This window comes from Apteryx mantelli, chromosome 1, assembly GCF_036417845.1.
Source record: "Apteryx mantelli isolate bAptMan1 chromosome 1, bAptMan1.hap1, whole genome shotgun sequence".
NCBI classification, from domain to species: Eukaryota; Metazoa; Chordata; class Aves; order Apterygiformes; family Apterygidae; genus Apteryx; species Apteryx mantelli.
Genome location: NC_089978.1, coordinates 88,729,697 through 88,754,766, shown reverse-complemented (window position 1 = coordinate 88,754,766; position 25,070 = coordinate 88,729,697). Strand labels below are relative to the sequence as shown.

The following is a 25,070-nucleotide window of genomic DNA, read 5'->3' as shown; positions in this document are numbered from 1 at the left end:
GAAGAGCAAAATTATGAGTGCATTGAGAAAAACAACTCAGTATAAAGAAAACCCTGCTCTGGAAGATTGATATTAAAAGCAGTGCATCACTCTCAGTAGATGTGATGGTTCTCTCAGTAGATCTGATGGTTATGGACCTGTCCTTCATGCCCACACTCACACCAATTTCTAAGCTCACCTAAGGAAAGGGGGCTCACAACCAGCACAAGTACACAGTATGGACACAGTGTAACACCAAATTATTTTTGTTTGTTTCAGTGAAGGAAGCATGTTCATTCACTTCTTTTTATTCTTGTTAACAGCAAAGGACAAGCTGAATCACAGATGAGAGAACACAGTACTCCTCTGTACAGTGCCGATGTTGCCCTTTTAAAGACAAGCTGTAAACTTTGCTTCCATTTCATAGTCAACCCCTTAAACTTAAATTATGGTCCTCAGCTACGCAGCAGAGAGAGGAATAATTATGCAGCAATATTAACAAATGATGCTTGGAAATCCTTCAACTATACAAATGTTGCTGAAACTGCACTTGAGAATGCACTAATTTAATGTTCAATTATAATATATTATAGTGCCATCAGTGCCATCAGTTATTTCTAGAATAGATTTGTTTTCCCTCACAAATGCTAGGAGTAATAGTGAAGAGATTTTCCCTTCCCTTTGTAAAGGAATAAGCAAGCGTATAGACTTGAGCTTATTATTCCTGTATGGGACTGCAGAAGGTGCTCCTTGCCTTAACCACATCACGGGGTTATAACTCATAGCGCTCACAACTTTCTCTGATGACTATGGAAAGGGCCACTTACTATTGAAGGTGGGCCATTTTCTACCACAAATGATGATGAAGTGCGATGCAGAAAGCACCTGCGGGGTTCAGATGCACACAGAAAAATCTACTTCCTACAGACACCCTCCGACCACACCAGCCCTCGCTCTGGACACCTGGCTGTGGCCCCACACTAACTGGTCCACAAGGACAAGAGGTGGAAGAAGGGAGATTCATCAATGCCAACTTAAGACTGCTGAAGCTCATTTACCTTTGTCATTCTTTTTCCTCTGTTGCTCATAGAAAAAAGACTATTTACAGCAGTCGTCATGCTCCTAATCGAAATGGTCTACTAAATTAACTTGTCTCCTCTTTAACTATGCAGGGACTCCGGGAAGATTATCCTGAGGTGAGCCCTGGTAACAGCCAGCCCCCAGTCCTTCTGCAACTTCTACTCCTGAGAAAATGCTGAAATACTGCAGCGAGGAGACTTCAGCATATGATTTGTCTCCCATCCCCCAGACAAAGCCTCTTTGCACTTGTAAACTGAACACACTTACTGTGGATCCACTAAAACAACAATGATCATCTTTTCCCAGCAGGGAACGTGCCTGAGAGGGAAATGAACAGATGCTAAGGTTGCATTTAAAAAAAATCTCTACTGTAACTTCTGAGAACACACATTTTTTGGCCAATGAGGGCTTTAAGGATAAGTTTATCAGCTGAACAGTTGCTGTGTAGGTGCTGTCCTTTGCCATCATACTTAACACGTTTGGGCAATGACTTTTCCACCATGTAAAGATCCTATAGCAATTATACAACAGATTTAGGCTATAAATAAAAAATTACAAGAAGAAAGCAATAAATTAGGATGGAAAAGTAAAACATACTTTGTTATGCAGTTAAATGGCTCATAACTAATTACTTATTAAATTCATCCAAATAAGAGAGAGAAACATCAGATAAAAATAAATTTGTTTTGCTGTAATTTGCTGTGTTTCCAGTGGTTGAGAAAGTATGATGGCGGCCTTATTTTATCATATTTCTTAAGCATTTAGCTCAATTTGGCAAAATTAGCCAGGAACAAAACAAAAGGAAGTCACTCTTGACAAAGATGCATCCTGCAAAATTTCTTACAGATCAGCTAGCCTTGAGCAAAAGCAGCAAAAGGGTTTCAAAGAGTCAAGCAAACAAAAAACCTGCCTCAGACAAACCCCACAACACCTGTACAACATGCTTTTACCGGATTGCTCTTGTCCCCAAACATAGAGGGGAAAGGTTACAAATTGCAGGTTTGCCATAGGTTTAATTATAAGGCTTCTTTGTTTTTAATATACAGAAATGTTGAATTTCATAATTAACATGGATGCTATGATGAAGTTGAATGCGATTATCCAACTACTGCGCTTGTCTTCAAGATAGAAACGTAAATCTGAGGTTCCTCAGCAATTCATCGAGCTATACCTCTCAATCTCTTCCAAACCTATGTGTCTCGGTTTTAAAAATGCCTTTAGCATAGAACCCGCATTTTAAGTTTAATCTGGAATCACAGGTCTTGCTCTGTGCTGCATTACATGTGCGAGGTGAGCTCCACAGCACCAAATACAATGTGCCCAGAAAAGGAGAGATTATCACCTCCGCAGCCCCTCACGTTACAACTCTCAGGTCAGGTCAAAACGGAACCAATTTGCAGCTGCCTGTGTCCAAACCATATGGCCCTCTTTTTTTTTTTTCCTCTCTTCTCTCTACTATCATTATTTTTGCTCTTTGGAATTTCTCTTCAGTGCAGCTGCATCCCCCTGTTTAAGAACTATTTCATTCACACTTCCCCTCGCGTACGTCACCCTGTTTTCCCGCAGGTCCCAGGGATGCACCCCGCTCACACCGCGTGCAAGTGGGTAGGCAAGTCCCCCATCTGCCCCCACACCGAGTCACCTCTAAACCTGCCCCCTGCCACAGCAGAAAGAAGACATGAAGGAAACCTAATTCATCTGCACCAAAACGGTTTTCATTTTTAAACAAGGGGAGAGAAGGTGCTGGGAAGGAGCAAGCAGGGCTGCTGCATGCCCGGCCTGGCCCAGGGCACGCTCCCATGCCAACCCGCAGACTGGGATCAGCAGCACTGGAGTTATTTCACGTCTCTTTTTTCTAGCCCCCAGACTTCACCCGGTCTGTTTAGACAGGACGGTATTCGGGACCAGTTTGTGCCTGCGTGTCATGCCCACCACGCCGGGCACCCAGGCAACTCGCAGGCCTTGCGTTCTATTATAAGGTAAAGAATTAATAATAACAAAACTCGCGGTATTGAACACTATAGACATAGCAAAAAAGGCATTTGAAAAATTATTCTGCAATAGGAAAATAGGGTACATTTGTATATATATGTGTATGCTTCCTTAGAAAAGCAGCTCCAATGAAAGTTTAGTAGCCTCAAATTAACATCTCATTCTTTTTCAGATGCCTTTTTTTATTGGCAGACATGTGGAGAGGAAAAGACAACGTTGAAATACGTAGTGTATTTTCACATGTATTCTAAAAAAGTGTGTGTTTTCTTTAACATAAAGAATTGACACACTTAACATCTAACCTTTATAAAATTTAGTGTTATATTAGGAATAGCATTGATTTCAGTAAAACCTCCACCCATAATATGAACCAGATATATCCAGAGATGTAAAATGCAGAGATAAATATCGGGTGGAATATATTTTTGGACAGCTGTGTTTATTAAAGTCCTCAAGTAGAAGGATGCTAAAACAGCAGCCAAGCTAACAAAATCCCCACTTTGTTTATTACTACCATCTCTGGCCTACATTAAAAACAAACAAAAAGTTGCATTTCTAATACTGGAAAGAAAGCTTGCTCAAAAAATAACTGCCAAGTTTAATCATAATTTACATGTGATAATATACTATTAACAATAGTTTTCTTAGCAAAACAATGCATTTATTTTCAAGCAATGTAAAAAGATAATTGCAGGCAAAGGAGACAACTCTGTGTTTTTTCCCACTCTGCATTTAGTCTGTACCAACTCAAGTTATGGTTTCGTCAGCCAAAATAAATTTACTGTCGCTGGAAGAACCACAGAGAAACCTCTGCATCCTCATAGAGATTACTGGAAGCGAAGCAAGCCTTCACATGTACTTTCTCCCCCAGAAGCCAGAGAACAAGGGTCTCTTCAGAGACACCCCACCTCCACAGAAACGCCGCTAATAGAGTCGTCTCCAGCAATCACAAAACACGAACTTGTTGAAGCTAAGCCACACACAGTAATAGCTTGTCACCGGGTGTTTGAACTAAAGGTGGTGGGAGCTATTAATAGACATTTTACCTGCTAATTACTTTTCTGTGGCTTCTCATGACAGTGTGAGTGATGAATTGTAGCTCTTTTCTTCACGCGCTGACAAGCAGCGGCTCTAATCACCACTGACGAGTTTTGCTTTTTTGGCGGCGAGCCGGCCTAGCCCCTGTGACAGCCTGTCTCCGTGCCAGTCCCTGACAGCACTATCAGGTGGGGAGGGAGCTCGGTAGCCAAACTTTGGAAATAAAATGAACTCTTTTAGACCACTTTGATCAATGTTCATTAGTCACCAAAAAAAAAAAAAAAAAAAAAAGCTCACTTTCAACTCCTTCCTGTGTTAAATTCACTTAACCCTTGCTACCAGGCAAGTGTGCCTGACACCCCTAGCACTGGTAAAAGTAAAGCGTGCCTATTTCATCCAGTGCTAACCGTCTCGGCTGGCTCAGCGGCAGCCTCTCCAAGCTGCTGAGACCTACAGTTCATGGGATGTTTACACTGCCCGCTGGGCTGCAACACACAAACATCCCAGCTAACAAAAAAAGCCAAGCTTAGGTACCAAAAGCAGCCTGGGTCTAAACACTGTGGCATGCAATGCAGACATACCCACAGCCCCAGTAACAAATCCATAAATCCCTTAAAACACGTTTCAATCACAACTTTTTATGCTGCTACTAAAGCCTATACATCATAAAGCACAAAGGCCACATTAAGCTCAAGGACATTGCGTGCCTAATGCAAACAACCCAAGAGAGAGAAGCGGGCATACGGCCCCTCTGCCCATTTCCCTAAATAACCATTTATTTTCTTTCAGCCCAAAAAGCTGCTGGAAACCATGTGGAGCAAAAGACGTGCAGTGATCAGCACTAACTCTTGCTGAAGCCACACAAGACGGGACTGAAGATATTACACAAACTGGCACTTGGGGCAAATGAAAAATAGGAACAGTTTCCCTAGCCAGGCACAGAAGTTCTCAGTGCTACATTGATTAATTTCTGCCTCCCTTCTGGAGAAGACAACCACTACTGTATAAACTGTAGACAGTAATGGATTATTTTTCTTTGGCAAATATTTGTCACCACACTCATAAACATTATTTTTTAAAGAAGGAAAATAGTGGCAACCTTTTGAAAGGACAAATATTACAGTCTAGAAGATAGCTGTATTGCATAATAAGTTACATGCACTGTATAATTATGTGCAAAGAAATATAACTTCGCAGTTACGCCTAATGTTTCTTGGTAATACTGGACAAAAAATCATAAGGATTAAGTCTAAGTTTTTTCTCGGGCAATTTTTTACAAAGTTTTCTTCCATCTATTCACAGACTGAGGCAGGAATTGCAGGTAAGAATAGCATACGTCTAATAAGAAGTGGACTTAAGAACTAAGGCAAGCTTAATTCTGCTCCTTACTATTTTTCAGTGCTCTCACCTTCCAAATTTAATTCTTGAGCAGCATTTCTGGATGTCATATCTGTTGCTTTTGAACACATAAAATGGAAAAAAGAAACAATACAGTTCATAGAGTTGTCCAGAATCCTGGGGACCTTTCTATATGAATAACCAGAACAGCATCCCATGGATTTGGGGGCACGTGGCAACCATTTCAAAACCATGCCTCAAAATTTGGGGATGGCAAAAATTGCCATGAAAAATCCAACATTTTTCTCCAAAATTGTTTTCAGAATGAACAAAGCATATCTTTTTCTAAAACTCATTTTCCAAAACATTTGGCTGAACACATCCCACAAAGTACACGGCAGAGAGTTTACCAGCCCAAAGTTGTGAGCAACTGAGAACACAGCTTGTCATATTGAAGGTGCCTTATGTAACTTTATACCTCATCAGATCTGCCTACAACATGTATTTCTAAGGGCCCTTCCTCCAGCATCACGAAATGCCAACACTAAGGTTATTTCTCCTCCAAATAGCACTGTCATACGGGATAATTTAGAAGTGCAGAACGCACGATCCTAACACATCTGTTTTGCAAATGCAAAATAAATAGATAAGGAAACAAAGCCCAGTAGTTCAAATGCCATTTATTGCAAATATTAACCATACCTTTACTGATTAAAAGGCAAACAGTTTTAAAGAATATAAATATTTCCCTAAATGTTTTGTCTGAAAAAAACCTCCAGTGTGCAACACTTCTAGTCCCACAGAACCCAGGGAAGGACTAATAATTGTCATCATCCCACTCCTGAAAAAGCAGTTCTTATACTACAACACAATCAAGTAAGGCATCAAAAAGGCAAACCCTTGGTATGCTGTGTAGCACCGTGAGAGCAATTATATAACTATTCTGCTTACCCTTATTCAACCAGCAGATTCTGCAAGACCAAGGGCTCATTATTTTTTTGTTTTGCTACTTTCTCTCATGCAATTTTGTCCCTAGTCAGCTAAGTGCTCTTATTTCTCCAGAATTCAACATATCAGTTAAATATGCAGCTACACGTATTTCAAATTCTTAAACTGCTAATGAGCTGTTTCAAAAAAAAAGAAATAGTTACTAGGTTGTTATGAACACACAACCACTTTAAAACATTTTACATTGTCACAGCCCTTTTTTTTTTTTTTTTTTTTTAACCAGTCTCCTTTAAACCAGAGCCTATATTTTGCACCTTCTCGAACCTCAGAACAGGCCCAAGAGAAAGCAAATAAGGAAAGTATCTAGGAACTTTAATGTATTCTTGAGGCAGGTGGGAGGAAGGAGACTCATTCTTTGAGCACAGGCATATTTACTGCCTTTGACATACCACCGGTTTTATCGCAGTTCTGTACAAAAGGTCTACTAAAACTAGGAACAGCAACAAATATTTTCAAGATGATCTGTATCAGCTACCAAACGCCCTTTAACTCCTTATTTTTCTTGTTCTGATTATGGACCTTTGATTCAGAATTTTCTTCTCTGCCGGAAGTTAGCTCTGGGTGGAGATCGGTGGCAGATGATATATAAGTAGAAGTCTAACTTACAAAGCGCAACAGTAAAAAGGGTAGTTTTTCTGCCATGAACACGCAGACAGCAACAATAAATCCCAACTTTTGTACGTACAAATTTCCCTTCTGAAATGAAATCTTTCTCCTTTAGCACTGCAGTGATTAAGTCTAATGTTCACTATTACTGATGAAAGTAGTTTTAAAATCTGACTAGTGATAAGGGCAAAGGAAAGGACTTCTGTGTGAGAAATAGCAAGAAGATGAAATTAAGATAAAAGGCATAATTCTTAAGAGGAATCATTCATGGATAAGATAGGTCTATTTTTACATTCATTTGCATACAAACGTTTTGTGTTAGTGGTAAATGATAAGTAATTTCATGTAGTTAGTGTATCCCAATGTTTTCTCTGCCAAATAATAATGATATTTCATCTGCTGCAATCTTCTAGCTTTACAGATTCAAACATACAGAGTATAATAAATTCCAGTGCAGTCATAGCAGATTTAAACAACCAACATGAAACCAGTATCATTAGAATTCTGTACAAAGCAAGAATTTCTTTTTTTTTTTAAACCAAAACTCTATTCTACAAAAATGCAGATTCCCAGTAAAAAGTATTTTGCAGATTCATGGGCGCTTTACTAAATTCTTTGTTTAAAGAAAACTTTAAAACATTCAGAAATTATTTGTGGAGTTTTCTAAATATACTGATCTTTCCATGACAAAATACTTCCCATTTTAAGGTCTCGTTTTTAAAAATACTTGAAAGTATATTTTATAACCGATGAACAAGTGAACCTTTCATTATCTGGGAGTAGCCTGGAGAAAAAATTACCATGCTAGTTAATTCAGCACAATCTGTCCTGCTTTTCTAGAGCTGGTCAAGCAGTTTCTTAGTCAACCATTTTTTCAACTATTTTGGAGATATCAAATATTTTTGAGAGGTTTGTCAATATGAATAAACATGCAAGTCCACATCCAGCAGGAATCTCCCTGTTGGTGCCACCAGCTCAATTGCTGCTTCACATCCCAGTTTGAACAGAAAAGGAAGGACGAGAGATATATTTTGCTGGAAATAGAACAATTCCAGAGGACTATTTCAGCTCTGGTGTTTTCTCAAGGACTGAGCCAAAATCATGCAAGGAACTCCTAGCAACAGTGAAGGACCCTCATAAACCTCACTATTTCCTGCTTTTAAGTGTAGAGCATATTTCATTCATCTTGTCTTTAGTTATATTGCCCGTTCTCCCCAGGACCACATTCAGCTTCAGTAATGGTATGTGATATATATGCACCTGACTATCCCCAGCAAGCATGACCACTGACAGCAGTAGCAGCTGGGCAGAAGCTTTGTCCCTCCTTGCCTGAAGCAGCACAGGTACAGAAAACCTGTGAATCCCACCCCCAGGGTACTTGCTTTCTCATCAAGAGCATGGTATGGTATGTTACTAGCCAGCAGAGGCGCCACTGAGATGTACTAGCACAGGCGACCACTTGTCCTCTGAGCAGCTGGCCAACAGCAGAGAATCCACTTGCTGCAAGTGCTTCTGATCTGATGGGAATACAGTGCGTGGCTATAGCCAGCCACCAGCCTTCTGTCAAAAGTCAGTAAAGGACTTCCTTTAAATTGTGAGGCCAATCTGTGGTTTTCCAAATATTACTGTGAAAAGCAGTTTGTCTTTTTAGCATTGTTCTGCAGCCCGTCTGTGTTAAGGATTTCCCATCCACTGTCCATACCAGCCAAAGATGCTTGTTCATGCTCTCCACTTCCCTCCCAGAAGAAAACATTGCCCTGTGAACTACAGACATGCAACACGAGCAGCTGATTTGCCATAACCACCGCTGACAGGGCAGAAACTTCCAGCAGAAGTTTTCCCCAAAAAACTGCTGGGAAGGGGAGAGGAAGGAAGCAGCTCCTCGAGCATATCAGTTCCCAATGCTACAGAAGCTTTCTCCACTGATGGCAACTCTGCCTTAGAAACTTCTTCCTACACAGCTGAGCAGGAATGAATAGTGGGAAGTGGCTCTGTTGCCCTCACTTGCCCTCTATGCCAAAAAGCTATTTAGGTGATGACTCACTAACCCAGAAAGAATGAGGAGGAGAATCAGAAGCAACAATCCTTTTGTTTTTTAATGATTAGTTTAAAATTAAAATAGGTTATGCTTGCGAGGCAGAATTTACATTACTGTTCCTATTCCATCACACCACTGATCATGTCCAGCATCCAAATGTTTCTTAATCCCATTGGATTATACCCCTGTAACTCATGCCAAATTCTATCACAAATCCTCTATCAAACTCCAGAGAAACAGGAGAAATAATCAGATAATTTCATTAAAAAAAAAAAAACTTGCACAGTGAATACCTGCACTAGCAGTTATCCAAAGTTGGAGATTCACAGGCTTAAAGTTCTAGATATGCAGTCCACATTAGAGACTAATCTGAAGAACAGGCAAGCACTAACCAGGACAGATACTTACTGATGCAATAAAAAAGGAAAGCCTGTAAGTACAGGACCACTGTAGCCTAAAAAATTGTTTCTAAATTAAATTTTGTAAGAGGTTTTTATCTGATTGGTGAACAATAAATTCAAATTAAGTCCACTGAAATCAATACAGCAATCACATTTTGTATCCTTGAGGAGCCATCAGAAGCCAATTGTGAGACTGCAAAAACTTTGACTTAAATTAGAAGTTGTGATCTGATTGCCTGCTGTTGTGTTTCCAGTGATGATGTTTTCTGTAAGAGGAGCTCAGAACAGACAGCACTATATGCAACAAGGAACAGCAAGGTAGAGACTTATTGCATGAATTAAGCAGACAGTTTTAGCCTTCACTACAAATTCTTTATTTTAAATATAACCTAGTTCCATATACTATTGCCCGGATAAGGGAGCTACAAATATAAGATATGTCTGTTTGTCTACAGATAACAGATGTAATTATATATCAGGGGAAAAGAAAAAAAACCCACACAGTTTAGCTAAACAAGGGTTTTTTTCTGAACAGGTTATTTTTGAAAAAGTCACAATCTGTCTCCTTTGTATGCCTAGAAAGAATAGTCAATGGTCACACTAACTTAGATTTTTGTCTGAATTAAAATTTTTACTTTGTCTCCTTTTGCACTGTCTGATAAAAAAAATACTTTGCAACTAACTCTCTGTATGTTCCCTTGTATAACAGTAGTATTTTTTTTAGGATTCCACCCTTTCCATTATTTAAAAAACAAATAAATGAGTTAAGTTATTGCATCAAGCCACTTCACAACATTATTAAAAGTAGTACTACTCCAAAGAAGAAAATCTAAGAGCTATGTTTAAAGTCAAACTCTTCCTCTGTGGAAATGCTTCTCTCCCCTTATTTACTTTTCCTTTTATATTTTTTATTTACTTTTTTGTTCTCTTCTCTTCATTGCTCCCACATGTAGGTCCCAAAGATGCAACAGTAGGATATTCAGAAAAGCTTCTGCATACTGAGAATACAAGCCCTTTTGAAGAGCCTTTCAGCCTACCATCTTTGATTTTTTCTACTAGGATTCAGCTTTCTTAAAGCTGATTCTGAAGCTTGGAAAAGTAGTATGTATTAAAAATCTGTAAAGCACCACTTTAGGCAGTCAAGTACATTTTAGCAGAGCTGCTCACAATCCTTCCCACAGCTGAGAATGCAGTGTGCCCAATCTATCATTAATCTTTACTGTCACACACGAAAAAGTTTCAGAGAAGAGTGAAGTCGCCACCCACACCCTTCACAGAGGGGATAATCCAAGTTTTCCATGATGCGATGCAACTGAAAAGACCATTACCAAAATCCCTCTCTATACTCCATCAGAGATGTATATATTATTTACACAACAGATAATTATTTCAGTATTTAATCCTTTCTGCTGTGAAATACAGGCAGCTATGTCTTAGCAAGCTCAAATAATCATCTAAAACATACTTTGTAATACTCTGAGAGACTGCATGAAAGGATCAGTGAAAAGTGACATGGTTAATATCAAGACATTTTGTTTGTAAAGGGCAACCGGCACCCAGTTACTGCATTCAAACAAATAACTATTTTACATTCCAAACCAAACACAGCCTAGTCTTTTTTTGTGATTTCAGATAGGCTTTTCTTCTATAAAGACACAGATATAAATAAGCCTTAAGTCTCTGATACCAAATTATGTAACAAACATCTTATCAGTAGATACCGTTCTTTATCTTGTCTCCAGGTTTAGAATGTTAAATTACTTATACATTATATGTCAAGACGTTCTCAAACTACTTAGATAGTCTTTAGGACTAGAAATATGAAATACTCAAACTATGAATGTTTCCAGCACTGTTCGCTCCCGCCCCCTTTTACCCCTGAAAGTTTACCAGTGCACAGAGCAAGTCTACTGCTTCCAAGATAAGCTCCTGATGGCCAATTCGTGTGACTCCAAGATCTTCCAGTTCTTGATGAGTAATACGTAGTAGCTGGTCACCACTAATCTTCTCTCTCTCAAAGTTCTTAATATATTGCTGCAGACAGTCATCCAGACCTGCCGAAAGAGGAGGAGAGAAGGAAAGAGCAAAGTCAGCAACGTTTTCTACTGGCATAGGAAGATGAATCAAACTGGACTGGAACCAAAAATCAAGCCACCAAAGGATATTTGCCATACTTTGAAGCAAAATATATAAACATTATAAATGCAAGTAATACAATTTTATGGTACCCCAAAACCATAATATATGGAGAAGTAGGGTGACTTCATGGCCTTTTCTACCTCCGGACAATACCTACTGCTCCTGAAGCCAGAACAGCGCCCTGAATTTTTGTAGTATACTGTGTCATGAATGCATATCTGACGGCCCCCTGATAGTAAGTAAGCTAGCAATGCCACTGTTATATCAGGGAGGGGAAAGGAGAACAGGGAACAAGAGAAGGAAGACTTACTGCCTTCCCTGGGGGCAACATATCAACAGATGCTATTAATTATTGGAGCACTGCATGAGACTGGAAACAAGGGAAAGCATTTGTGCCAGAGAAATTCTAAGAGGTAACGGGAGAGAGAGTAGGTTTAATGCTACGCACCCAGGAGTGACTACCTACCAGTGCTTCTTAACCTCCTTCCCAGTACACCTCTGGCATGGTAGGTCGCATGATAGAGAGCGCCTGCTGGAGATGTCCACAGCTAGAAACATGTCTCTTTGCTGGACTCCTGACTCCTGTGCCCCATTAAGTGACACACAAAATGGTAGTGCCACATCACATTGTCACATCTCTCCTCCAAGACCATATGTACCAGGCTGAGCTGCTTGACAGTTTACAGATCACACTAGCCCCCAGCATGAGGGCTTTGGAGAACAAGAAAGGCCCCCAGCAAAGGGCTTTGGAGAACAAGAAAGGCAATAGCACTTCAATGCATAAACTGGGCTCACAACTGCAGCAGCAGATCCAGCTCATTGTATCTGAATTCAGAGACTGTATGCAGTCACTAGTGACAGAAAAAAAGCTTATTGAACATGAAAAGCCATTCCAACAAGATCTGTGTGTACACTGTGGAACAGGGTAATCTGAGAGTAGAAACAGGTACATTATGCCAAAAGAGATCCTAAAAGTGGATGCAACTTGTCTGCCCAGGACACAGAAGAATAGAGTTTTGTACTGGACCTGGTCCTGGTCTGGCAAAGTTGGGCCACTCCTGCTCTAGCTTTCAGTTTGCATGTCAGTCTAACATGTAGCTGACTACATGTTTTTGCCTGGAGCAAAAAGCACTGCAGAACTTGAGCTAATCTGTCCTGCATTTCTTCCTTCGCAATCTTTGCCTAAGAGGGCCAAAATGGCACAGGGAAGCACTGCAGCATGTGCCTGCATCAAGAGGATGAGGAAGACTCCAGGATATTCGGGGCTGCACACTAAAATCTGTGTCGAACTGAATGCCCTCTGATGGATGAACGTGATTGCTACTGAGCAGCAGTATTTGATGAAGCCCAGAATATACTAATTTAGCTGCATCTTGAGAGATACCACCTCCCTGATGGCTGTTTTCAAACAGTCACAGCCAAAACATACCTCTTTCCCCAATGATGAGAAGGAATCTGCTCTTTAGGTTATAAGGAAGTGAGAACATTTGTACTTGCTAATCAAAATGCCTGAAAAATCTGAAGATATGTGGGAGAGAAAGGATCTATCTGACTGCTGAGCAGGAGACTCACGAGTGTCCCGCCTTATAGCAGAAGCTTCTCCAAGGGTGGCTTTGTAGCATTTTCAGTTCTCTTCTACCCCCTTGAGGGACAGCCCCACCTCCAAAGAGAATTACACAAAGAAAATATTGGCACTCCAGGCAGGGACACCCCACTGCCAGGTGAGCCTACTGCTCCAGATTGGGTCCTTGGGCACATGCTTTGCCCTTGCTACATCTCACTAATCCCCTACACACACCAACACAATCTTCACATGGCTTAAATTTTTAGAATTCATGCACCAAAACCTAAACCACTTGCAAACCTACTGTAAATAAAACACCGGAGGCCCAAGACACAGGAAATTTTCTTTATCAGCAGCCTACTGCCTACCTGACCATCTCCTTCTGCAGCCTGACACAAGATTTCCCATCCCCAAAACAAAGCCACTTACAAGTAGTTAATCAGGCATTTTGTGCCATGTTTTCCATTTATTTCCCTTTCTAATTAAATAGTTGCTCAAATTATTCATATACTCTTTTACAATATATTAACAGAGAACAAAAATGGTGATCCAGGACTGATCACGTATCACATCTTGCCATGCAGTCTGGCTCTCAGACATGTATGACCGGCTTGTGATGAGCTAAAAATTGTTCCATAATTCTCCAATAAGGAAAGAAGAGACTGTTAAACTCTCAGTAAGAACAATGATCTATTTTATTCCTCCTAAGTTTTATTCCCCTGTAGAAGGGAAAACTGAATCATCAGAGCCACCCAGACTGATCCCTAAAATGACTTGGTTGCCAAACACAATAACAGAAAAGAAGACAGAAACACTCACAGAAGGCCAAAACAACATGGCCTGCCACATTGTGGGGTGTCACTACATGCCCCGTATCTTTGATATTATTCCCTTTACACTTAAGTAACAGATACTCAGGCTCTGGCCCTAGAACTGCTTATTGAACAAAAGTAAAGTGTCACTGTGGAAGTGCTGTGATGTAGAAGAGGAGGATCTGAATTTCTTTCTTGCTTAGACACCGTTGCTTCAGAGCATGTCAAAGAGCACAAGTCCTGTCTGTTCCCAAGGCACTTCAGTGACAGTCCTCAATATGTCCAAATGCTGCCATCTCTCCCTTACATACTAGGCAATACTCATCATCATTGGCAAACAGACAAGCAGCAATAAAAATCAGACACTGTTTTACTAAACATAATTTATCGTTTCTGCCTGACACCTGGAAGAAAGGCCACTTACCAAGTCCCAGATCTATAAGAACTCATTTGGACATAAAATTTAAATGCAAGTTGCGCACAGAAATAATTTCCCTCAAGCCCCCTTGAATCCATTTTATTTGTTCACACACACGCACGATACTATCACCTCAAAGTATCTGACATGAACCTTCTTGACTTATCCATATTTGTATATATTTTCTCCAGAAGCTCTTTTAAGCCTAAGTTTCTCATTTGGTAAACTAACTGCATGAACTATTTTTGCAGTCTCATGTATAATGGCATTTATTTTTTGAAAGAAAATTAATATTCTTGACAATACATAAAACACTTCATCTAAAAAGGTATTAAAAATAGACAATAGATGAGCCTTTGCTAAATGACTAAAAGAGAAAGCAGTAAGTACTTCTGATATTGCTGAACTTAAGTCCCACACTGCTTACATACACTGCTGGATAAGAATAATAAAGTTAAAATATTCAACGTCATCAGGGTAAAAAAAAAAAAAAGGAAAAAAAGAATCACTATTATGAGAGACTAGTAACACAAATCCAGAATGAGACATGATAGACGCATTTAATAAACACTTACTGTAAGTTAATTCTAAATAAAGCTGATACTCTTCCCCCTCCTGCTATCTATGTATTTTTGTCACTCATCTATAATAGGGATTGATATGTACAGTTCATACAAGGTAAGAAAAAAATTAAAGAAAACAAAAATATCACTGACAATTGCTTGACTCACCAATTTCATGAAAACCACATCCAGGAAAGAACAAAATAATTTAAATGTAGATTGCATGACATTTACAGAATAGCTTGCCACAATTACTTCCTCTTACTTCCTAAATAGAATATCCTTTTAAAAAGTCATTTATTTCTGTCATTCTATTCCCTAATTAAAGGGCAGCAATACTTTTTGTAAATAAAACTGTGCACCGGTAAGAAATAATAAAAAAGCCAGCCAGCTTTCCTCACACACACCTTTTGTGCCCCAGAGAAATGGCAGATAGGACTGTTCATCAGTGCCCAGCGAGCCTCTGCTGCTTTCAGGCAGCAGGAGGGGAACGGTAGGGGAGGCATGGTCCTGGCTGATAAATCCATTTAACCTGGGACAGGACAAGATGTACCCAGTAACTTCAAGTGCCAACTTCGAAAGCCTTCCCCAGAGAAGCCGAACGGGGAAGTACACGTTCTTTAGAGCACTCTTGTCTTACAGTGTTTCTGTAACTCCAGCATCCACCCTTTCCAATCTCACTGTACTAAGAAATTTTTCTAATTGTCACTCTCTGCTCCCCTTCTACCCCCAGACACCTTCCTATCCAAGGACGTCATACAGCTCAGGTACTGCAGCAACCCCAGCAAGCAACTCAACTTGATGCACTACCCTCTGTTCCCGGCCACGGGTGTGATTATGGGTGCCCAGCATCTAGCAGTCCTGGATATCTCAAGAACAGTGGCCTCTATCCAAAACTCAGGTTAGTCATTATATTCTGGCTGCCTAAGGCCCAATAGTACATCAAACATGTTTCGTGATGCCAATAAACAAGTCAGAGTCTCATATTCAACAACAAGGAATACTCCCACATACATTCACAACCCTCCCCCCCTGCCCCCAGGATTTTGTGGGTATACGTAAAGGAACAAATGCTCCAATAATAAGAATGTTTAATGCAAAATCATCTGATGATACTCTTCCTTTTAGACCTGGTCTTTAAAAGAAACTTTATACAATTTCACTTCCCCCCCCCTTTTCTATAGAAGAATAGTCCTTTTATTGTGTTCATGATTAGCACAAACTTCCAAGGCTGTTACCTACACAAGAGTCACTCCCCCACCTAGGGTGCTTCCCCCTGAGCTAATCAACCATGGAGTTCATCAGCGATGTCCAGATCCCGCTATACACTCATTACCTGGCCGGTTTCACTGGGGCTTAGAAGAACAGATGTTAAATTAATACATAGTACATTTTTTGTCAGCTGGAGTACCACTGAGGCGTTATGTACCCAGATTTACTCTTCTGTGCATTAACAGAAGAGAAGCAACTCTTTTCGTTAAGTTTAAAGCAAGCTCTTCCTTGTCTGTGTGACTAAACAAATAAAAACAATAGCAAAAACAGTAGCAATGCTTCTCCAAAAGAAACAGCTCAAAAGCCAATATGTTTAACACTAAAAAGAGACTTCTCTAGAAAAGTTCCTCTTGCAAATGAAACATATCCTGGCCTTTTTTTTTTTTTTTAAAGCTTTTTTTTCCCCTCCTCAAGTCTGTCACAGAGTTCTGCCTTGTATGCACCAAATCAGAGTTCATCAAATGAACGATAATTCCTGTAATGGCTCACTGATGTGATATTGGGCAGATCTATGCAGAGAATTCCCAGTATTACAACAGCACAGGAGAAACTGAACAGGAAATTTTTTTTTTTTTTTTTTTTTAACTCATATGATTTTTCAAGAGTAAGATTGCAAGATGCTGTGCTGCTCTCTGGGGCAATCTTCCATTCTTGCAATCTTCTAACTAATAATAAAATTGCACATTTGTGATCTCTTTGAGGCATTTTAATATATGTAACCCACAGGTTATCTTTTGAAACAAACAAACAAACAAACCCTGTAATTCAGCATTAGAATAGGCTACACGCATCTGTGGTAAATCAAAGGAACTCAGAGTAAACTACCCTCTTCACCAAATATATCCTCAGGCTCTAATCCCCCAGGCCGCTCCTCTTCTGCAAGAAGTTCATTCTTCCCCCCTTTCCCTAGGAGGACGATTCTGTCAAAAGTGAGGTATCTGCCAGGCCAAAATCCACTTACTTTTAAGTAACAGAAATAACAGCAATGGCTATCTAAAATGTGGATTATACATATGAAAGTACAGTGATAATATATCTCAGCTATAGCAAAGCTGCACATTTGTTTCCCTTGAAAATTCAAACAAGACTAAAGATTAAATGAATCAGTTTGTAAATGTCTCTTTAGGAGATCAGTGTACCCCTAAAAAGTATTAAAAACATTATCTTCTTCTACAACTAGGTCTGAACTCCAATTTCTACTCAGCTACTCAGACATACATGAGAAGATACATCTCTAAAGAGTAGCATCTAGGTAGAATATTATTCCCCAATTTGGTGGCAAAGGTATGTTCTCCTTAAGACTGGAAAACTACAATGAAATAATAGAGCTTATGTCCTTACTAGCCTTCTTCTCAGTCTGGGTTAAAGGAAAGATTATGAACATTATGGGTTTAACTATCATACCTGAAGCTTTGACAAGAGAGTATATTTTTATGCTCCCTTGGTAAATCAGAATGAGTATGCAAGCAGATGACTTCCCTTGGCAAGTCCTTGCCCTGTAAACCCAACATTTACTGAAGAGCAGTAACGTATAGACAATAACTTTTCACAGGAAGGAAAGAGGCACAGTATTTTTAAAAACAGGTGACAGGTTTGGGGCTTTTTGTTTGTTTATACACAAAGCCACCAAGCCAAAGTTATCTTTCAATCTGGACAGAATGACAATGCCCTACCTGAACTTTGTCAGTTTGATGCCTTAATAAATTCTGGCAATGGACTATAGCACAGAACTTTACAAGTCATGGAAAGAAAAGTTTAAGCTAGAGTTTAACATAAGCTGGACGTTTCTGTAGCAACACCCAAAGCCATTTCAGTCTGTAAACTGACAATTATTTATAATATTTTTACCTAAACAAACAAGATGGAAGAAACCATTAAAATGTGAAAAGTGCAGAGAAAATCTTGGTTGCTTTCTCCTTGCTCACCATTAGATATGCATTAAATTTAAGCCAACTTGCTTTAACGATTGGCCATCTACAAAATTGCAGACTGGTCCACTCATGTCACATACCATTTTTCAAACTTAAGTATTCATTTAAGTTCCTGGTAAATTAAATCCTGTGCCATGATTTATGCATTTGCATCTAAGCTTTACTAAGCTGGAGCTGGTATGCTACTAATGCATTTGCTTAAATTATACAAAATTGCAAGCTGGCCTTATGTCAAAGAGCAAGACAGTCAACCAGGAATGATTTCTTTCCCTTCTTAGCTCAGTTAGGCAGCTGCTCCTGGGTACGTACACATCTGGCAACTCTCTGTGCCACAGCAGCTCCTGTTTGGGATAGGCAGGCAGGTTTCCTCACTAGGGACACCAGAGTGCCAGAGCAGAGAATAAGAAAATCCACATTTCGTTCATATTCTTTCTCTCTCTTCCCCACAAGCATACATACATATAATATATATATTATATGTATATTTATATTACATATATATGATTCAAATAAAATTCCAAAACCATTAAAAATTAGCATTAAAAATGACTGAGAAGACCCAAATAATTACTCCTTCAAGCATAACACACTCATTCATAGAACGCAGTATAAGATTACATGTTTTTCCTGTGCAGTTTAGGGCAGATGTATTTTCTTAGGAATCTTTAACTCCTGATAGTAGAAACAGTAGCTGAACGGTACTGCTAACTAAAAATTACACATTTTTAGGCAATGAAAGAGAAATACAGAGTATATATATTAAAAATATATATATGTCCACCGGAAATAAAGTACAATCAGAAAACCATGTTACGTTTGTAGAATTAAGAACTTATATGACAGAAGATTTGAATGTGAGAACAAGTGAAATAATGATAATTCAGCCTGTGCTAAAGGCATTATAAAATAATACTGACTACTAGAGCAGAGGTACAGTGCACAGCAGCGACGTAAATAAGCAAGGCATCACAGTGGACTGCTAAAGAGGTGCATAAAATGAGGAACAGAAATAGAAATACTTTTTTTTGATCTTGCACTTTGCCTTCTTAATTTTTAAGATCCTTGACAAGAGAAGGGTTTATGGTTGGTCAAGAGGAAAAGCCACCGAAGAAAGAGGAGATGGATTTATGCCAGAGGGAAAACCAGGGATCAGGAGAGCATGACTGGGACAGTGTCAGGGATTGAAAGAGAAGTTTGGGAGTGAAAGAAGTACTGCCCCAAGCTAATACTAATCCTTCAATTTAAAATAAAATCCTGTTCTATTACTCTGACTCTGAAGTATCTGCTTTTTCTGTGCCTACAGATACATTCTTCATTTCATGATTGTGAACTCTTATGAAATGTGGATAAATATTCATTATTTGAGAGCATTTGCAATAAATTGCAATATTGTTCATCAGAAAAATGCAGAAACATCAAGACTAAATGGATCATACATGGTTCATCAATAGCTCTAATACTTTATAAAGACTTTCACACTGACAAACTTTTAAATGGTTTAAAAAATATATATGAAATAACAACAGGAGGAGGAGAGACAGGAAGTGTACTTATATACTAACTAAAGATACACAAGATTTAAAGATACACAAGACTACACTGGGCACAAATTCTGCCAGTGTCTAATAGAACACATTTTCAATAAAAATGGTCCTTGCTGTTGGAATACTTATAATCAGGGTTGGTTTTTTTTATGGAAAGTTAGGCTTGTTAATTACAAGAACAATATCTGCAGGGTTCTGTTTAGCTGTTGATAAGTGTAATCATTCACATTTCTCAGAGCGCTTTTTGTTTCCATTATGCCCATCTGTATACCAAAGCCAAATCTTTGCACAAGCATATACAAAGTTTTGCTAAGTATTTGAAATCTTAAAACATGGATGATACTGCAACATCCAATGTCTAGCTATATTTCTATGAAACTCAAGGATTAGTATCCCTGATTATCAATATTGTTCTCAATGTAAGAGGTTATAATTATTGTTATATTTAGGACTCTTACTATTGGATTACAATGACTACATTGTTCAACCACAGCTGTGGCCTTTGCACACTAGAAATGCTGAAGTAAGCTGAAAAGTTAGTGTGGCTCATAATGGCAGCGGAAATCTCTTTGCTAGTGGAAGAGAGAGGAGGTTGCCAAACAACCCACAGCATCATTAAAAATCAGGAATCCCTCAAATAAAGCTAATCAAGGCAATGTATGCATTTACTCCAGATGAACACTGCTGTGTCCAACTGTAGGGACCTGGTGCAGGAATGGTGAGGAAGGGAGAAAGCGTGCATTCATCCTCATAATTCAATGTATAAAATTCACAGATTTTAAGTTCAGACTTAGAGGTTCAGCACAATTTGGGAGGCATCTAGAGACAAACCAGAAACATCTGAACTTTAAGAAATTTTTTTTTCCACAAAGGAATCCTACTTGTATTCTGAACAAAGAATGGTTAGGCTGAGTGTGGGTTTTTTTGGTTGTTTGTTTAAATGTCATATTATACTTACCAAAACCAAAAGTTCTCCCACAAGATATCCAAGCATTATCAGGATTGTAAGATTATAAACACTGAATGAAATACACCCCTAAAATTTCAAAGAGGAAATCTCATTATATTCTCAAATTTTCTCCTACATAAATCTATACCCTACTGATTTTTGAAGCAGCTTTGAGGATGTGGTGTGTATCATAAAAGCTTTACAAAAAGCAAAAAGTAATATTGTCACTTTAAATGTTGTAACATATTTTTATCAAACACAAGAATCTAGCCAATCTAGTCTTATTCAGGGTCCCATGATGCTACAGTCTGTACAAAAAAACATACAGAAGATATGGCCCTGACCCAAGAACTCGATAAACTTCTTTCCTCCTTGAAATTCAAGCTGGCTAGCTAATAAATGTAGACTCCTCAGCAGTTAGTTTTATTTCTACTCTTTCAATTTGTTTTCACATTTTTCATTAGTTTTCACATACTAACTCTCCTTCCCTTTCTTCATGTATGCTCGAGTTTGCAGATCCCCTCATAAAAAAGGAGGCCTTCTTGGGCCAATCAATCTTCAACTTCTTCCTCAAAGTATTATCTGTCTGTTCCAATTATCACATGCATACTAGACTATATTGCAATTACCTTAGCATACAAGTATTTTTCAATAAGCATTATAAATTCCTTAGATTTCAAATTTAAATTTCAAACACTTCCATTTTTGTCTTCTATGTCTGTCTGCATCACTAACTGTGGATATTTGATACTTTCTATGAACTCACTACCATGCATCAGATTATAAGGAGCAACTTTATTATTAATTGGTTCCCCCTAAAACATAAAGCAATATATGAAAAAGCACAACAAGAATTTTCTCTCAGCAGGTGTTCTTCTGACTTTCCAGTTTCTAGCAGTGTTTCTTTGCACCGGTGGGAAGCAACTGTACAAGGTTAAAATGCAATTTATTGCTAAACTGGACGCTCACCAAAAATATAATACTCTGGTACCTGCAAACAAAAAGCGCACACCACTAGTTTACACAGAGAGAAAAACTGCCCATGCAGCAGCATATAGCCTTATTACCTCTCCACCACATCTCTCAAGTAAGCAGCAAGCACTAAAAATACTAAAAAATGCTGAAGTCGATACCAGCCAGATTCAAGGGCACCACCAATATAACAGTGCAAGAGAGCTGGAAATGGCTAGGGAGCGTGTAGTCTGCCCAAAGCAAACTAGCCCTAGATCTGCTGCAGCCCTGGGGCCATGGCTTTGCACCTCTGACAGCGATTATGTTAATGCACCATACTTGCCTGCTGAACCATTTTGCACCACACAGCAACGATAAACTCGCAGATTCCCAAGCACGACTGTGAGCATTGCAACGCAACCACCGCATCCCCTAAGGAGGGGAGGCTTTGTCCACATAGGTGGGGTATTGGCTTCTTTAATAGTTTAGAAGTGATGATAAGGCTGAAACACCCCCTTAGGGCTTAGATACGAAAGTCCAATTTTCCACAGCTTTGCACTATCTCCCATGATTATTTGCAGCTGTGCTTCACACTAGCACATATGACTATTGGAAGTGCAAAGCCATCCGGTGTCCAAGCCTACAGCAAGCAGGCAGGAGTGAAAGCTTCTTCAAACTCTGAGTGAACTCCCATTAATTCTTCTTTCTTGCAACGCCCATGCAATTCCCAGGCTCGATGTTCTCTTTCGCAGAAGTTAGCACAATTCAGCACAGTTTGAGATTTGGGACGGTTTTACGGCTGTGGGCAGAAGGAGCTGTACACCCCCCTCCACATGACAAAGAAACATCTGTAACTTAAAATCACTGGTCAAATCTGTTGATAAGTGTAGGAGTGTCTTAAGAAAGGGAAAGCTATACTTCTGATACTCATCACTTCCTTACAGTGGTATTCCAGATGTCTCAGTAACCATCCCACCTCGCTACGAAATAGAAATGAATCATATATTAAAGGGAAAAAACAAGTATAACTTATAAGACAGTCAAAAGATGTTTCTGTAAGCCAAGCACACCCTTAACATTAACCGAGTAAGTAAATAAGCACTGGTTGTTCTTTCAGATGCCCGCGCATGTTTGCATCGTTACAGGGTGTTCTGGGCAGCTACATTAGACACACTGCTGTTGTAACCAGTCAGGCCCTCCTCTTCTCTCACCCTCCCACGGGCTAATGTATGCTATTATGCAAAATAGTCATACAAGGTCTGCCACAGCCTTTAGTGCAGTTCTTTGCTGCTAAAGCCACCTATGCTGCCAAGCATATATTATGTTAGACTGTTATCTATTCAGACCAAGCTGAAGCAGCGTGTCCCCAAAGAAATAATACAACAGTTGTCAAAACTTTGGTTTACGTCAATGCTTTATAGTGCTTCCCACCACTGGAGAAATCTCTTCAGATGAGCCTTCAAGATTTGCTTGGTGATGCCATCACACAGGGTCTGTGGCTTTCATAAGCCCCAGTGTCATGGCTAAAAGCAATGCCATGTAGTTTGCAACACCAGTGATTCCTCAGTATTGGTATGCTCACAACTGAACCTCTGAGAGAAAGATAGCAGATGCTGCTGGGACAGATACTGGACTTGACTGGGAGTGCTTCCACGATGACTTCCATCCATGCTCCAAATTATCCTTTCTTCCTCCACATGTGTGTTTCCTTCCAGTACCAGCACTACATCCAGTGTATGTTGGCTCTATCTGCCATCTCTCCGAAAGGGTTTCAGAATGGAGACAGAAGTCAAATTATATTACCCTTAATTGCACAGAATATGTTCAAATAACTTTACAAAGAGCCCTACAACTACGGCTATACTACTTTCTGATATGCACAGATCCTGTCTATGTTGAGAAGTCAAAAACATTTCTGTTTAAGCTTCTTCTGCTTCTAGCAGACAATCTGCTAGAAATTATATCCAAAGTAGAGAGGTTTACACAAAAATACATGCATTTACAAGGACAATTTCACATGCCTGCACTTCTCCATTCTCTCTCTCATTAAAAAAAAAAAAAATTACATTCCATGATGCAAAATCTATAATACAAACTATAAATCTGTAAATTGGGAGTGCAATCCACACAACAGGACCATGAGAAAATACATTCATTAGTTTGCTATTTTCTTTGGCAAAATATTTTTTTAAATAATGTTGTCAGCTTTGCATATGTTGTAAATACAGATTCTTTGAATCTTTATGTTGAAGTGACATCTTAAGTTATACTTTAGCTAGTTTCTCATTTTGCATAATCACTTGCTCATACAATTTATCCATATGAGCAAAAAGCAGTAACTAGGAATTAGACCCTTCAAAGACTGAATTAATCTGCAGTGACATATTAGTCTCTTTCGAGTCTCATCAGTGTTATACCCCCAGGAAAGAGAAATGAAAATATACATGGAAAATAATGTGTGCATGCATCACACAAAATTAGTAACAATTTAACTATTAACTGCATAGCACTAAACTAGTGGTAGGAAACCTCTGTCCCTGAACCTCTTTCCCAAACATGGGCCAAGGTATGTACAGATTTCTTACTTCTCCCTATGAGGTTACTTCATTAAATATTAGTATTACACATCACATACACTTGTGCAAAACACTGTACCTTTAGTACTACCAACATTTTCTAATACACACATGCACACACATTCACTTAGTCAATTCAGAGGCCTAATGCTGGGAAACCCAAAGAAAAACCTGAAATCTCCATACTTTGTTGCTTTGCAGTGAACATTTAGCATATTGTCTATGGGAAGGTGGAAGAGGCATGGTGCTGTCAGCCTCCCAAGCAGTCACAGAGGGAGGCCAAAAACCCACGATGGAAACTCAAATGTCAGCACAGGCTTTAAGACTCATACTAGCACATCCACACAGAAGGCAATACAGAATAAAGTGACACTCTCATGAGTTTTGGTTAGGAGTACTTACAAACAGCCCTGCACCAAGGCATGCAGAAGGCTCAGCAAACTCAACCAGGGTAGAGATTTAACTAGGCTTCAGAGAAGCTCTACTATATTGTTGCTATTGCTTTTTAAATAATAGAAAAAAAATATAGAGAGAGTCTTACCACCGAATTCATTTTGAGCTTAGGCTTTCTCTGTGTGATCTTCATCCTTCATACCCATGCCTTTATACCAGCCGTATCCACAGCTGGTAGTACTTGCATATACTTCTATCAGTGAGCATGAAATAAAGTGTCCTAATCATGGATATTCCTGCCCATTTCTACAAGATATCTCTGGGAGGTAAATCTGTTTAAACACTTCCTGTGTCAGCTATAGCCAATTATAGTATACCTTTATGTCTTGTTAATTAGCTCATGCTTATTTAAGTATCTATTGTTTACTTTATATTGAATAGTACTGGAAAGGGCTCACCAGTATAAAATACTAATTAT

The 25,070-nt window shown here is 39.2% G+C and overlaps 1 protein-coding gene across 1 annotated transcript in view; it reads right to left on the bottom strand.

The window, feature by feature from the left end:
• The window catches only part of CNKSR2 (connector enhancer of kinase suppressor of Ras 2), a 219,863-nt gene that overhangs the window by 171,388 nt on the left and 23,405 nt on the right, over positions 1 to 25,070 (bottom strand). Inside the window, exon 2 of the mRNA XM_067289740.1 lies at positions 11,371 to 11,534. Coding sequence (XP_067145841.1) covers positions 11,371 to 11,534 — 164 coding nt within the window. The remainder of the gene's footprint in view (positions 1 to 11,370; positions 11,535 to 25,070) is intronic.